This window comes from Hylobates moloch, unplaced genomic scaffold (assembly GCF_009828535.3).
Source record: "Hylobates moloch isolate HMO894 unplaced genomic scaffold, HMol_V3 SCAFFOLD_1, whole genome shotgun sequence".
In the NCBI taxonomy this organism is placed as follows: domain Eukaryota; kingdom Metazoa; phylum Chordata; class Mammalia; order Primates; family Hylobatidae; genus Hylobates; species Hylobates moloch.
In genome coordinates, this window is record NW_026652276.1 from 214409197 (window position 1) to 214425585 (window position 16389).

Here is a 16389-nt window from a genome sequence, read left to right on the forward strand (position 1 = left end):
ATTTTTTAAATTTTTTTTATTTTTTTGAGATGGAGTCTCACTCTGTCGCCCAGGCTGGAGGGCAGTGGCATGATCTCGGCTCACGGCAACCTCTGGTTCAAGTGATTCTTGTGCCTCAGCCTCTCAAGTAGCTGGGACTACAGGTGTGCACCATCATGCCCAGCCAATTTTTTTTTTTTTTTTAAAGTAGAGATGAGGTTTCACTATGTTGGTCAGGCTGGTCTCGAACTTCTGGCCTCAAGTGATCCTCCTACCTCAGCCTCCCAAAGGGCTGGGATTATAGGCATGAGCCACTGTGCCTAGCTAGTAGTTGATTTTTTAAAAAGCAGTTGCTTTTCTTGTGTTGAAGCTCTCAATATGAGTAGTGGCTATGGAAATTCTTTGCAGGTCAGGACTTCTTAGCTTCCTGTGGCCTTTCTATATCTCTTATTGGCAGGTTTGTTGTAGTATTTATCCACTATGTGTAATAGTGAGTGGTAAGCGCATGCACTCCCTAGTTCACTAGGGATCACTTTACAGGTCTTGAACCTCTGTAAGCCCCATTTCTGTATCTATAATCTGTGAATTTATCTGATAAAATTTTGTGCTTTAAAAGAGATAATACATTTTACATGGATTAGCATGTTGCCTGCATCATAGTAAGCCCTCAGCAAATGTTATGGCATTGCTGCTAATGCTGCTGTAGTTCAGAATAATGAGGATTAAATTGTGATTAAAGAGGAATGTTGATTAACTCACTCAGCACAATATCTAGCACATAGTAGATATTCAATAAAAACGTTCCTTTTACTCCCATGTTCAAATGCCCACCACACCTCTTCCCCATGAATAGGAACAAGTAGATGACTTACTAGCTATAATGAATCTTTTCTTAGATCCCCAGCTAGGAAAATGAATGACCAGGTTAATATACTCCTGAATGTTGGTTTTAGAATTAGATTTGCGTGGTTTTAAAATAGTTTTTCTTAATAGCACATTAAAAATGTGTATATTAACATTAACTGGTTTATCTGGTTGTACAGATGCTGTTAACTGAGTACTTGGATATGAAAAATACTCGTACGGCCTCTGAACCATCAGCTCAACTAAGCTATGCCAGCACTGGACGAGAGTTTGCAGCCTTTTTTGCCAAGAAGAAACCTCAAAGGCCAAAAAATTCTCTTTTCAAGTGAGTATTATTCTGCTGTTAATAGATTTTAAGAATTGTTAGACTGAAGTAAGATGACTTCTTACTTTATTAATAGCCATAACTTTCTCTAGCTTAAGTTGAGTGAAGTAATTTAGAGGAAGTGAATGTATGTTGAGTTTTATTTATTTTTGTTTTCTGTCAGGTGAAGTGGCTGTTTTGGGTACAGTTACTGGACTACCCGGAACTCCTAATAAAAATTTCTGGAACTTGTTTCAGGGGAGTTTTATTTAAAATTGTTTCTGGGGAATTTTATGTGAAATGAAAGGAAATGAAATATGTTAGCCTTGAAAAGGCCCCAAGAGCCAAGAAACAACCTTTGTTAATAAAGTTATGCAAATGTTTCCAGCTAAGCAGTATTGGGCCTTATGTGGTTACTTGTTTAATAGAAGAACAATCTGGGTTTTTTTTTTTTTTTCTAATTATTACCTTAGTTAACTCCACGAAGCCATGTGCCTAAAGTGTATATCTCTTGGCAACAGCTAATAGTTAGTAATATTGATAATAACTTCAATAATAACAACAGCTACCACTGATTGTTTCCTAGGTATCAGGCACTGTACTGGGCAAGTTTCCCAAAATAATCTCAGTTAAACATACTTTAAATTGGAGTATACTAAATTTCAGCAGCAGCAGTAGTAGCTAACGTTTATTGAGTTCTTACTAAGTGCTAATCAAGGCATTAAATTATTCTCATAAATTATTTACTAATTACAACAACCTTATAGGCAAGGGTTGTATTTTTAATACTTTCGTACATATAAAACCATGGAGACATGAAAGGTTAAGTAATTTATATAAGGTTGCATAGCTAGCACGTGGTAGAAGGAGGATTTAAATCCTGGCAGTCTTACTTTAGATCTGTTTTCTTTTGAGGATTTAGTAGATACTTAAGAAGTTGCATCTGTAAATATAAGCATGTAAAGTGACCACCACAGAAGTATCCCAGTATATTGAATTTATTCTTTTTCAGCAGTTGGAGCTCTAATACCTTCTGTTGATTCACATTTGAGGCTTGTTTTTATCTTAGATTTTTAGTGTTTTTAATAATTAAAGTTCAACAGTTCATTTATTTTGTGATCTAGCAGAGAGGAGATTTATTTAGTATGTCCCTGCCAGAAATGAAATCTATTCTGTTTATTGAATGCATTCCTTTTTAAACAGTTTTATTCAGAGAGTAGATGCAATATCAGTTACAATGCTTTAGGCTCCAAGTAACATAAAACCTTAAATACAATAGATTGAACTATAGGAAAGTTACTATTTCACATAACAAGGATGAATGTGGAGGTTTCCTTAATTCAACTGTACGATATCATAAAGGACTCAGCCCTTTCCATCTCTCTGCATTGCCATCCTCAACACATTAGTAATGTTTTCTATTGTGATCACGAGGTATATCCATCAGTTCCAGTCCAGGAAAGACAGTATGGGCAAGAAAATTGCTTGTGATTCTCCCTGTGAATCTCTCTCTTTGAAAAAACACATAGACTTTATTTTTTAGAACAGTTTTAGGTTTATAGAAAAGTAGAGCAGGAAGTACAGAGAGTTCCTTTATATTCCCCCCTTCTCCCCATTTTACCCTATTTAGCATCTGTATTAGCATCTGTTTGTTAGAATTGATGAACCAGTATTGAGATGTCATTATTAACTAAATTCCATAGTTTACATTAGTGTTCACTCTTCATGTTGTACAGTTCTAATGGGTTTTGACAAAGGCATAAGTTCATGTATCCACCATTACAGTGTCATACAGAACAGTTTCACTGCTCTAAACATCTTCCATTCACCGCGTATTTATCCCTTCACCCTCCCTAACCCCTGGCAACCTCTGGCCTTTTGACCATCTCCATAAGTTTTGCCTTTTCCAGAATGTTGTATACTCAGAATTAGTGTGTAGCCTTTTCAGAATGGCTTCTTTCACTTAGCAATATGCATTTAACTTTCTTGCACATCTTTTTGTGGCTTGATAGATGTCTCTTTGTATTGCTGAGTAACATTCCTTTGTGTGGATATTCCATAGCTTGCTTATTTACCTATTGAAGGACCTCTTGCTTGCTTCCAACTTCTGGCAATCACGAATAAAGCTGCTCTAAACACTCATGTGCAGGTTTTGGTGTGGACATAAACTTTCAACTCATTTTTGTAAATACCTGGGAGCAGCATTACTGGATCATTTGGTGATACTGTGTTTAGCTTCATAAGACACTGTCAAACTGTCTTCTTAAGTGGCTGTACCATTTTAAATCTTTTTAAATTAGTACTTACTAATTATCAATTTATTAATCATTTCTGCTAATGACAAAACTCTTCAGCAAGTTCCTGTTAAGCTCTAGGATTGGGTCATAAGCCCATTCCTAAACTAGTTACTGGCAAGGGGAAGCAGATCTCAGTGGTTGTCTTAAACTAGGCAGGTTCCTCTCTGGTGCTAGGTTTCCAGCTGGAGAGGAAGCCACTTTTTCTGAGCACATGGCTGAGTAAAGAGCAAGGAAGCAGAATGCCCAGATGGAATCAGGGCTATGCCAGCAAGCACAAAGATAGTAGAAGGAAAAGGTAGTTGGTAGAGGCAACTGACACTGTCTCAGATGCGCCTAACCAGGCCCTTTTCTTTTCTTTTTTTTTTCTTTTCTCTATTTCTAGCTCAATTTAACCTTCTAAATATGGAATCATTGCAGAAAGCAGGCTTTAGGGTTTGAAGTTCATGCTCTCAACCATCACCGCTGACTTTCAACCTCAGTCAGACCACATACACATTTTCAAACATTTAGGCAGTGCTTCTGAAGTTGTGGTATTGGAAAAAAAAAATTGTTGGAAATGAACAAATTGGCTTAAATAATTATTACACATTTATTATTATTGGGCAGTAATGAAACTTATCACAGACACAGAATTAGGCCGTTATTACAGATTTGTCTGTTTCCAGTCTTGGTTCTATCCTTGAGCCCATGTGTGTCTGAGCAGGTCTCAGTGTCTCTGGATATAAACAAAGGAGGTGAGACTCAATCTCTAGTGCCTCTTTTACTGCAAAATTATATCAATCTGTAACTTGTTGCAGACCTAAAAAGAATTCCTGAGTAGCAAAAATACATCAAGTCATAAAGGATTAAGACTTTGACTGTTTTTATCACATCTGTGAAGGACTTTATTACCCTCTTTAATTGCCCTTAGCTAAGGTTAATCAAGTGTGTTTAAGTCCTGCCTTATTGTGCTATGTGTGCCTCTTTATTCTTTGCTTAAGAGTTTATTTTTTTTTTCCTTGCCATATCTGATCAATAGCTGTCAGCATGCTTTTTGGAGGTCAGTGGCTTCTTTTCTGCACTTGACTGGCGGGTGGCATGTTTGAAGTACTGCACACTTTGCCTTCTTTCCGGCTGTTAGTACCCTCTTAGTTCTTGGCAGGGTGCAGAGAGGAGATCAAGTAACCCAAGTGTTTCCCTCACAGACTGACATTCATCTCAGTATTCATCTTCCTTGTCAAGGAAAGGATAAAGAAGGCATAATTAAGAAAATGATGGTGTGCCTGCCTTGTTGCCAGAAACCTATCCCATTAGCACAGTTGCTCGTACTATGTTGCTGCTTTTACCCCTTAGTGGCAGTCATTCTTAGAAGGATTCCTCCATCTGGCAGGTTGTTATCCTGCCTTTGAAATCTCAGTTTGAGATGGGATCTCTTAGCACATCAAAGGCTTTACTGTTTGATATGCCATAATTCTATCTGTTTTTTTTTCTTACTTGCGTGTTTCTCTTAAGACTGATTTGTTTTTGTATTTCTTTTTATAGTTATTATTTTAGGTTTTAGAAACCTGTTCTTTATCATGAGTCTCTCGTTCTCCCTCCTTCACCAGTGTTTCTAACCTCTGAAATAGTTCCTGGGTAGGTGTGAACAAATATTGCGTAGCTTGGTATTTTTTGAGAGTATTTTATATGGTAGGCAGCAGGTCAAAAAACCAGCAGCCATTTAGAAAAGAAACTTTTTTAGGCCATTTAGGGAGAGATTACAGCTGCCTTGCTTTTCTGGTGCCGTTATTCACCCACATTTCTAGCATGTCCTTTGTCTAGTCCTCTACCTATGGGAGTTAGGCATGAGTTCTGCTCTGAGGAGCCAGTGTGTCTGTGTTGGTAGCTGGCAGTCACTGGTGACTTTTGAGCTGGATGGTAATGTAATTAGAATGACTTCATAGGATGCTCTCATTGCTGCATGTGTAAGGATCCTGGCAAAGGCTGATGGGGGTCTGAAAGCAAAAGGAAGTTGGGGCAGATCAGAGCTGTACCAGTTGAAATGGAGAATAAGCAAAAGATCCAAATACGGTTGTAAAGGAGCCTTAGCCAGGAATATCGCTCATAAATCAAGGTCTGTGGCAGCTGGCCCTGACCCTGTCATGGTATAGCCAAAGTGTCTTCATCACGGAACATCGGGGAGAACCACACAGACCAGAGTAGAATAGTGTGGAATACAGAGGTGGTCAGCACTTAATTGATTTACACTTGCTTGTCTGTTTCCCCTGTGTTTCTCTGCAGGTTCGAATCGTCCTCCCATGCCATCAGTATGAGCGCCTACCTACGAGAACAGAGAAGGGAGCTCTATAGTCGGAGTGGAGAACTGCAAGGTGGGTGATTGAGCTTCTCTGGAAAAATTAATTTTCTGGAGGAATATTTCCTTTATTACACGTGAGTTTGTGTCCTGCATTCACAGGATCCTTTCAAGATAACAAACACTTAGTGACTTAATAATTTGTTTCTTCTGTAATTTCCCAGCATCTGCTGCCAAGCAGGTAAAACTGTTACTGTGGCCATAGGACTTATAGACTTGCTACTGTTCAGGTGGGAATTCAAAGCAAAAAGAGATGAGGCCAGGCTTGTCGTGCTTAAACAGAAGACCTGAGTCCATTCACAATCTAGGAGAATGTTGGTCTTCTGCGACTGCCACTGTTACTTCTAATTGTTGTTTTTGACATCTTCTAGAATATGACAGAAGTACCTGAGATTTGGGAAAGGGAAAATGCAACCACTGTCATTATTTAAAGGGAAAAGATGCCTCTAAATAGTATGTTATAATCAACATAACTGTGATACACAGGCTATTTGATACCCATGTATGGTTACCAAAGAGTTGTAAGCTGAAGAATAAAATATTTAGAAAATAAATTAAATATAAATAAATATATTAGACTGATAACATTTCCTTCTGTGACAAAAAGATGCTGATCATAGTAAATGTAATGAGTTAAGAAAGATTTGGAGGTCAGGTGTGGTGACTAACATCTGTAATCCCAGCACTTTGGGAGACTGAGGCAGGCAGATCACTTGAGTCCAGGAGTTCAAGACCAGCCTGGGTGACATGGCGAAGCCCTGTCTCTATAAAAAAATACAAAAATTAGTTGGACATGGTGGCACGTGCGTATTCCCAACTACTCAAGAGGCTGAGGTGAGATTGCCTGAGCCTGAGAGGCAGAGGTTGCAGTGAGCTGAGATCATGCTGCTGCACTTCAGCCTGGGTGACAAAGTGAGACCATGTCTCAAAAAAAGAAAAAAAAAACAAACAACAAAACCACATTGGTGAGGGCCTGCTAAGTGTAAGATATCTTAGGTGTTGGAAGTAATGGAAGTTGAGAACAAAGAAATATAGAGCCTAAAGATCTAGTTATGAAAGTAAAGTATACATATGTGTGTGTGCATATATACATACACACACAGATACACACACACACACACACACACACACATCAGTAACAATATCAGGAAATAAATACTAACAACTGAGTGGGTGGTGTGGATACATTGCTAGAGAAATTACAAGAAAGGAGTGATTACATAAATTGTTTTAGAACTCTGGGCTTTTCTCCATGAGGGATGGGAATGAATACTTTTACTGTCTTTGATGCATTGGGATCACTTAGCATTTTGCAGTAACTGGCCTGTGTAATTAAATATTTAGTCTTTAAGACTCATAATTCTGTACCAAAACACTATGAAGTAACCACTCAACCTTTCTTGATTTAAAGACTATTGCCTTGTCATTCCTAACTTCACCTTTGTTATTAATAGAATAACCTCTAAGTTTTTCCAAAGATGCTGCTGTACTCTATCATATTTATATCACAGTAATAGTTCTACAGCCCATATATGTGGTCACCAGAAGTAAAAGCCTAGAAATATGTTTAGGGTATTAGGAAGAGGAGATTAGCCTACCAACATTTTATTTAATATGAAAGGGTTGTCATGCATTCTGGAAGACATGCAGTGTGCATGTCGAGAGTCTTGATGTAGAGGAGTACAGACAGTCATTAGAACTCAAACAAGTGAAAGGACAGAAAGGAGTGGAGGAGGAGGGTGACCCATGCTCTAGCAGGCTTTCTCTGCCTCCCAGGAGAAGAGGCTAGGCTGCCAAGAGTAGAAGGAAATGATGATAACAGAACATACATTATTGCAGGAGGTATGATTGTGCTTGAACTGCCCTTAGCAGGCTATCTAAGGCTAGTGTATCTTCCACACTCACAGTATCCTAATTTTAATTTCTCTTCAGAGTTGCCTTAAGGAATAGTTTAAATTTGCCTCCATATTTTCTCTACACCCGTCTTCTGATACACATAAATTTATTTAATGGTGACAGAGCATCTCCTTTCTTCTTTTTTAGGTTGAGTCCTAATTATTTTCTTTCTTAAAAATTAATAAACATTATCTGTTAGAGCAGTTATAAGGTCCCAGCTGAATTGAGTGGAAAGAACAGAGTTCCTGTGTGCCCTTGTCCCCACACATGCCCACCTTCCTCCAGTGTCCACATCCGGCAGCACAGTGCAGCCTTCCGTTTGACCCTTCCAGTGAACAGGCAGAGCATGTCCCTATGGTTACATAGGGACCGAGGACCTCTCATCGCTCACTCACACTCAAGCATAATTAGTCAACAAGGGCACAGGACTAGTGGCAGATTCTTTATGCTTGTATGAATGAGAATGGAGAGCACTCCGCGGCAGCCATGGGAAGGCTTTTCAGTCCCGCCCCAGTGGTCCATGCTCTCTTGAGAGACAGTATAGGGTGGCAGTGCAGAGTAGGTGGCTCTGGGCCCAGGTCGCCTCCATTTAGATACCTAGCTCCCCAGCACTCGCTTTGTAACCTCTGGCAAGTTCCATGGTCTCTGTGCCTCTTTTTCCTTTTCTCTAAATGGGAATAAAAGTAACACTCCCTACTCTATGAGGTGGTCATGAAAATTAGTTAAGCTAGGAAGTGTTTCTCTTCTCCTCTGTTTCTAGTACTGTGGTGTGACTTCAGAGTTTTCACACACATTCTCTTTGTCCTTTCTGTCATCTTTATATGGCTAAGCCCTCCTGAGCTTTCCAAGTTAAATTTAGGTGTCGCTCATTTGGATGGGCTTCCCTGTTGGTCCCTGCTCTCTCAGCCTGTCACAAATACACACACATTCTGGGGTTGTGGCCCCTGCTGTGTGTTACTGCCACATCTTTAATGATGTTCTTCTAAGTACTTTCCATACTGCATTGTGGAACAACACTCTCTTGTTTGAGTTTGCCACAAAACTGTAAGCTCCAAGAGCAAAATACTATTTTATTTCCTGTGCTTCTCACAGCACCTGGTACAAGAAATGTTTGATAAATACTGGTTGACTTAGTGACAGAATGAATGAGGACAGTTAGGATCTAAAATAGGATAGAGAGCACCATGGAGAGGCAGGAAGGGCCTGAAAGGAGCCACTTTCAGCTTTATAGCTTTCCATTACTCTTTAAGTTAAAGGCAAAGTAGAGGGTATGCATATATGGTTTTGTCCTCTGCAGTTATAAGCTTTATTAAGCAGAAATATTGCCCTTGAGCTCTCTGGCCCAGGACAAAACTACTGTATGTAATTGAAAAACATTTTAAAATCTAAGTGACAGAGGAATTTTACTCTGTGAGGATGGTTAATGGAGAAATCACTATAATCTAACTAGGAATTTTCCCATCCTTCAAAAAGTTAATTGAAATATGGGCTTTCTAGCACAAGTCGATTGAACTTACCAATTTTCAGCAAGGAATATTTCTGATTACAACAGAAGAAATGTAATAGTTCCAGCTACATTATGTTCCTAATAATCATTAAAAATACTTTAGGTGAGCTGACATATTACACACTTGGTGAGAGAATAAATCAGTGGGCCAGTTTTTGTAAAAGTCTGATGGTGTTTCATTCAGGAGGAAAAGTTTCTCTGATGAATGCTTTTAACTTTCAACAGGAAAAAAAGAGAAGAAAATCATACCTGTCTTCCATTAAAAACGGCTGTCCTTTTTCAGTTATTCCATTAATGACTGGTCCAAGGACCACAGTGAGATCTGCATTTCAGCTTGTCCCTGAAAAGATATAATTGAATAGTTCAGTCAAACCAGAAGAGACTAAGGGAAGATTTTTGTTTCTGCTGTTAACACCATATAGCGGCAGGCTTTGCTTCCCAGTAGTTTTGGTTCGTAGGTCAACTTTTCCTTCCGTTGCAGGGGAGCGGTGAAGAAATCCACCAGAAAGACAATCAAAGTAACATTAAAAAGCTCAAATTTTACAAAAGTTAAGTTCCTGCCAACATTTTCAATTTATCATACAATTAGAAATGTTACTCAGTCTTACAACACCCAAGGGGATAAAAGGATTAAAAAAATGAGATTTCTTTGGTGTTATCAACCCATCTCAATAGACTGTAACTGTTATGGTACAGATGGTTCATTATATAGTTTGCTGTTGGCAGTTGGGCTGCGGAGATGCGTGCTGCTTCAAAATGTGCGAGAGACCAGGTGGAAATCTAACTTTTGGATGTGTCAATGTTAATCATAGGCTTCCTGTGGTTTTAGCCTCTGCCGCTTCATTGTACTTAGACAGCAGTGTTGGGAGTAAAGAAAGATACAAGTTTTAATGAACATTTAATTTGAATATAGCTTCTCAGGTTTAATGTATAATTCTTCAGGGGAATAGATAATTGATGAACACATTATCTGGTGAGGGTTAAAAAAAAACAAAAAGAAAAAACAATCTAAAGACTACCACTCATGACCAAAATAAGCTCACAGGTTTATCAATGACATTCTGCCTCAGATTTCTCATAGAAAAAAATTAGAACTGTTATCAGTCCTGAATACTTTAGGGGAATGTTGTGACTATTAACTTAAATATTAAATTATTAATATTAGACATTTCTAAATTAGAAACTTTAGATTAGCAATGTTGATTTAAATGATACAGTAGTGTTTTAAAAAATCATCTTGGGCCAGACACAGTGGCTTATGTCTGTAATCCCAGCACTTTGGGAGGCCTGAGGTGGGCAGCTCACTTGAGGTCAGGAGTTTGAGACCAGCCTGGCCAACATGGTGAAACCCCGTCTCTACTAAAAATACAAAAATTAGCCTGGCGTGGTGGCGGACACCTGTAATCCCAGCTACTTGGGAGGCTGAGGCAGGAGTATGGCTTGAACCTGAAAGGTGGAGGTTGCAGTGAGCCAAGATCACGCCACTACACTCCAGCCTGGGTGACAGAGTGAGACTCTATCTCAAAATAAGTAATTAAATAAGTAAGTAAGTCAGTAAATAAATAAATAAAAATAAAAAAAGTATCATCATGAAGTTAAGAGTGCTGCATCTACTTCTTTACTTCCCATTTTCTCTTCAACTCCAGTCCACTGAGTTAGCTCTCCTCCAAGTCACCAGTGACCTCTGCTTGGCAGACTTAGTATTAGCTTTTTCTGACATTCATTTCACTTGATCTTTCTGCTGTTTTTCTTTTCTTATCCTCATGTTCTTTCTGAGTCTTGTCAAAAGCCTGTTGGAGTATCTCATGATTTGGTCCTGGGATTTCTTCTGTGCTCACTTTGTAGACTGTCCCCAGATGATCTCAGCCAAGACCAAGCTTCACTCAGTGCCCGAGCACAGCTGACCTCCATGTCTGTGTCTCCTGCCCTTTTCTCATTGTTTTCTCACCTTTTCTAGCATCCCGTCTCCCTACATTATAATTATTTATCACAATATTTAAAAAAATTTTCTCATTATACTTTTCTTAATATGTACATGTCTTATTAATTTGTTAACTTCCTTCACTTCCCTTGACCCAGAATGCAAGCCTTACTCACAGGTACATTTCAGTACCTAGGATAATGCTTGGCTTAAATTAGGCGCTTAGAGACGTATATGATGAACACGTATGATTCTATCATTAATATCTCCTTATTTGTAGGTACAAGCCTACTTATTTGAGAAACCCTAGTGGTTGTTTAAATAAACAGACTGGGAGTCCTGTGATTTGTCTTTTCTCATTTTTAAGGATAATAAAACTCATGAATGAGTAAAAGTATATTAATTGCCATCGATTCAAATAGAAATATATACTCAATTTCCATTATGTTTTCATTTCTGTCTCGGGGCTACTTAATACTTTTGTTTTTATTCAATGATACTACCTTTAGAATGCCATTTTTATTTCCATTAGGTTAATGAGTGGCCTTTCTATAGCCCTGACATTAAAATGTTCTGTAAATCTCCAACCACTTGAGACCTCACTTCTTTAAGATGATTTGCATTACATAGTAAATAATGGACATACTGGCATAGGTAAAAACTGAGCTCTTATACTGGCCTAACCTGAATTTTCTGAGTTTCTCTCTCTAATGGGTTGTTGGTGACTGGGATTGTGAATACTTGTATGTAATTAATCTGTTCGGGGGTGTCTTGCCTTAAGAAAAGACAATATTTGAGATAGATTCACTTTGAGTTGATTATCCATTTTTACTAAAAGGATTTATAATAGGAGTCTCTTATATAGCAAGCTGTTCTATAATGGAGCATTTGAGGCAATATTTCACTTTTGCACACATTTTCAGGGTCACTTTGATTGAAGTGAGGTGCATTATTTTGTATAGCAATATTATGCTCATGACATATATTTGTTCTGCAGCCTTAAATATAAGAAGCACTTTCAAAACTTTATACCCTGAAGTTTGATTAAAAAATTCTTTGTTGCCTTCTAGAATTTGCTTAATGACTTCATTAATAACTATGCAACAATATGCAGGGAACATGAAAAAAAGTACATTTTTTCTTCTGAAAATTGCATATAATTATTTCAAAATAACTTTTAATCTTTCATAGTTATCTTTTCTGTTTTAGCCTCTAAAATAGTGTTTAAAAATTGATTCCCCTTTTCTTCATAGATTTATATTCTTGCTTTTTTAAAAGAATGACCTTATAGGTAAGATTTGTCTTATAATAAAGTTATAATAGAATTTTTACAAATGCTCATTTCTTTGTCTATCCCTAAGACGTTGTAACTAATAAATATACTTTCCTCAAATCATGAACGGATTGCATTATTTCAAATCATTTAGGAAGTAAAAATATTCTTAGGCCAAGATTGTTATCAAGTGTACTACTTTTTTAGCCTTAATTGATGTAGAAATTTATTTAAAAATATTCTTTAGTTATGGATTTACTTAAGTTGGATTTGTTTTCTGAATAAATCTAATCCATGCAATATTTTGTCTAGCCAGTAGACAAACCATGTGTAGCTGAACCATATGGAAGAGCCTGGAATTTATGATAAAATGGATCTTGAGAGTGCAAAATAACCATCACAAAGCCCATTACTTAGTAAAGCCTAAGAACCTCACTCTTGAGGTATGATACTTGGTCATCACAGAACCAGTTGATGACATCTAACCTTATTTGTAAAAATATTCTATTCATTCATACAGATGTGAGAAAAGAAGGAATGCTGGTAAATGAAACATAATGTATTTGAGTTTTAAAAGTTGAACAAATGCATTTCTCTATATTTATATTATATGGTTTTTTTAAAAAGCCAAATTTATGGCTGAGCGTATTGGCACACTCCTGTAATCCCATCTCTTTGGGAGGCCAAGGTGGGTGGATCACCTGAGGTCAGTAGTTCGTGACCAGCCTGACCAATATGGTGAAACTCTGTCTCTACTAAAAATACAAAAATTAACTGGGCATGGTGGTATGTACCTGTAGTCCTAGCTAGTCGGGAGGCGGAGACAGGAGAATTGCTTGAACCCAGGAGGTGGAGGTTGCAGTGAGTTAAGATCGTGCCACTGTGCTCCAGCCTGGGCGACAGAGTGAGACTCCATTTCAAAAAACAAACAAAAAAAACCCAACTAAATTTGTGTAAAAAGGTTTTGTTTTCAGAACAAAAACTTCTGAAATGATGCAACAGGGAAATTTAAAAGTTAACTTATATCTCATATTTTTAATTATTTGGTTCACATTCGTTTTTTAATAAGGTAAAAATAACAGCTTTGCTCATCTTATTAGACATTTTTTAGGCCCACAAGAAAGTATGTTTTTGGCTATTCTAATAGTTTATATAATACCACTCATTATGAGTTAAGCCTTGCTAAAGTATAGAGAAGACCACAAACATTTATGTCATATAGTAAAGAAAGTAATTATTAGAAATGGATGAAAATACTAAATAATGAATTTATTATTGTCCCAATAAACACAATTCATAAGATAATTTTATATTGAAAATGAAGTTTGGATCCTTTTAGGAATACTAATAGTATTAATAGAAATTTTCCTTTCTGAAGGGAGCTATGAATTAACAAAATTCAGAAGAAATTTATGTAAACATGCAGGTAATGTGATATCTGGAAAATAAAACAATAGATTTTAGTGTTAGAAAGTGCTTTAGAACTCATAGTCTAGTGCTTTTTAAATTCATTTTTAGTTATAGAACTCTTCTTCTGTTTAATCTTATTTCACAGTTCAAGGTAGACAACAGGTAAAAGTGGAGATGGTTTAACAAACTGGGGTTGAGGATTAGAAGCCTAGGCCCCCACTTCATCTTTTTCTTTTTCCTTCCTCTGTGTGGGCACCCAGGGTACTATTTAGAACACTAAAGACTCAGAGGCAGACATATGGAAATATTACATGAGGGAGAAATGACGTTACAAAGTTTAGGAAGAGGACGGACCAGTCAATAAAGAATGGTGAGACAATTGATCATGCATATAGGAAAAAAAAAAAGAAATTGGATTTGTACCTCATATCATTTAGGGAAATAAATTTCCAACAGGTTGATAACTCAAATGTGAAAGGCAAACCTATTCAGAATGTTCATAGCAACATTGTTTTAGTAGCAAAAACCGAGAAACAGCTCAAATACCCATAGAAAGAAGGATGGATATGTAAGTTGTTGTAGAGTCACAAAGTAGAATACTATGTAGCAATGAAAATGAATGAACTATGCTATACATTGAGTTGGTTGAATCTCAAAAGTAGTCATACAAGAAAATATTAGATAATATATTAGAAATTAGATTTTGTATATAGAAATATGTAAACATTTATAACGTAATATATACAAAATCTCAAGTCTAATATATGTAAATCTAATACCTTACACATGTAAACTTAATATGTAATATATGTGAATCTAATATATAATATCTAATGTATTTAATATTATAAAATCTAATGTCATTTGTATGAAGGTCAGAAGCAGGCAGAACTGAATAGCCTATTTCATAGGAATATATCCTGTGTGATAAAAAAGTGAAGAAGGTAAGGGCATAAATATAAAACTCAAGGAAGAGATCACCTCTGGAGAGGATGGAGGAGGGAAGTAACCAAAGAGAGGAGCTTGTGGGGATTCAAAGATACTAGTAATGTTGTTTCTTAAGCTGTTATAGAAATACTGTTGTTTTATTCTTTTAAAAACTGTACAAATGTCATATGCACTCATACATTTCATAAAATGTACAGATATAAACAAATTTTTAAGAAGCCTCTTAAACCTTTAGAGACAAAACCATGTATGTAGTTTAATGTTCCCATTTAGAAATCGAGACCAAATGTGGAGTTTTCTGGACAGCAGCACTTTTGTTGCAACTCCTGGTACGTGCCAAAGCTGTAAACTACCCCTGAACTAGTACTGTACCTTAAGTTGTTCATGAGAAGGCATCTTTGTGGTTAGAAGAGTTTCCTCCCAACTTACCTGCTCCCTCCATCATCCTCCATCTGGGATGTCAGACACCTAACATTAATTGGAGTCAGCAGCGATTATACTTTTGTTTCCTGTGTTAAAGGACTTTCTGTTTATTTATTAATCCTGTATAGATTTATTGTATTTTTACTTGTGCCGGATACTTCACTAGGCCCTCAGGATAAAATAATGAACAGGATTGCTTTTGAAGGCCAAAGGAAAGAAAGGGACCATAAATGTGTCACTTAGATGGTCACCTGCCTCCCAGCATTTGTTCTCCCTTTCCTCCAAATTCATAGAGTCCCTGATATTTTGCTAGTCACAGGGCCACCCAAAATAGGAACATTTCTAACTTGCCTTGCAGCCAACATGGACATGTAATTTAATTCTGGCTAATAGGATGAGATTGAAAGTAATATGTGTAACTTTGGGTCATGCTCTTAATGGGAAGAAAGGGGCTGTCTTTCTCTCTCAGCCCAGCCTGTCTGTGAAGGTGTGGATATGAGTGGAATGTGGTAAGTCCTCCTAGACCATGCAGGTGAGGCAGCACTGAAGGAAAGCTACAGCAACAAGACAGAGGGGGCCTGGGTTTCTGATACTGTGCAGTGCCATACCTCAGTAACTTCCTGGGCCAGAGTCACCACATCATCCCAGACTTCTGCATGAGAGGTGAGTAAACTCTGACTTGTTAATTCACTAGTGTTTTGATTTATGTTACATACAGCCCTACTTATATCCCAGTTAATTCAGCAGGAACACAAGTGATCACAGCTCTGTGATACACACTATCACAGAGTTGTGTGTATATATATAAACAACTGGGATGCATATACAAGTTCTGGGAAAGGCAGGGAGGCATCTATAAGTATTTAAAGCTTAAACTCAGTTATAACAGATGAAGTGAAGTTTTCCAGGTAAAGAAATTGAGGCAAGCATTTCAGGCGCCAGCCACAGTATGGGTAAATGTATGAAAGTATGAGAGTATAGGCTCTTCTCTCATCAGCGTTTCACAACATGAATCGGATATTTTTCTACTAATTAAGGAACTCAGTTTATATATACAGATTTTTACTGATTATAATTTGTTACTTTCAGGAGTCAGATGAAAGTACATCAAAGCTATTGTGAATGGCTTTGGCCATTGTTCATCCTCATAAGAGATCAAGAATTGATAAGAACCAATGTGTACTGGTGATATGGGAAAATAAAGGTCATTATTATACCTGAGCAAAGAATAAATG

The 16389-nt window shown here is 37.3% G+C and overlaps 1 protein-coding gene across 4 annotated transcripts in view; it reads left to right on the forward strand.

Annotated features, from left to right (window-relative positions):
• The window catches only part of EXOC4 (exocyst complex component 4), an 828468-nt gene that overhangs the window by 219049 nt on the left and 593030 nt on the right, over positions 1-16389 (forward strand). For all 4 annotated transcript variants that reach the window (XR_009209424.1, XM_032761776.2, XM_032761777.2 and 1 more), the window contains 2 exons: positions 1023-1168; positions 5704-5792. Coding sequence is in view for 3 of the 4 variants with exons in the window: in XM_032761776.2 (XP_032617667.1) it covers positions 1023-1168; positions 5704-5792 (235 nt within the window). In the remaining variant the exon portion in view is untranslated. The remainder of the gene's footprint in view (positions 1-1022; positions 1169-5703; positions 5793-16389) is intronic.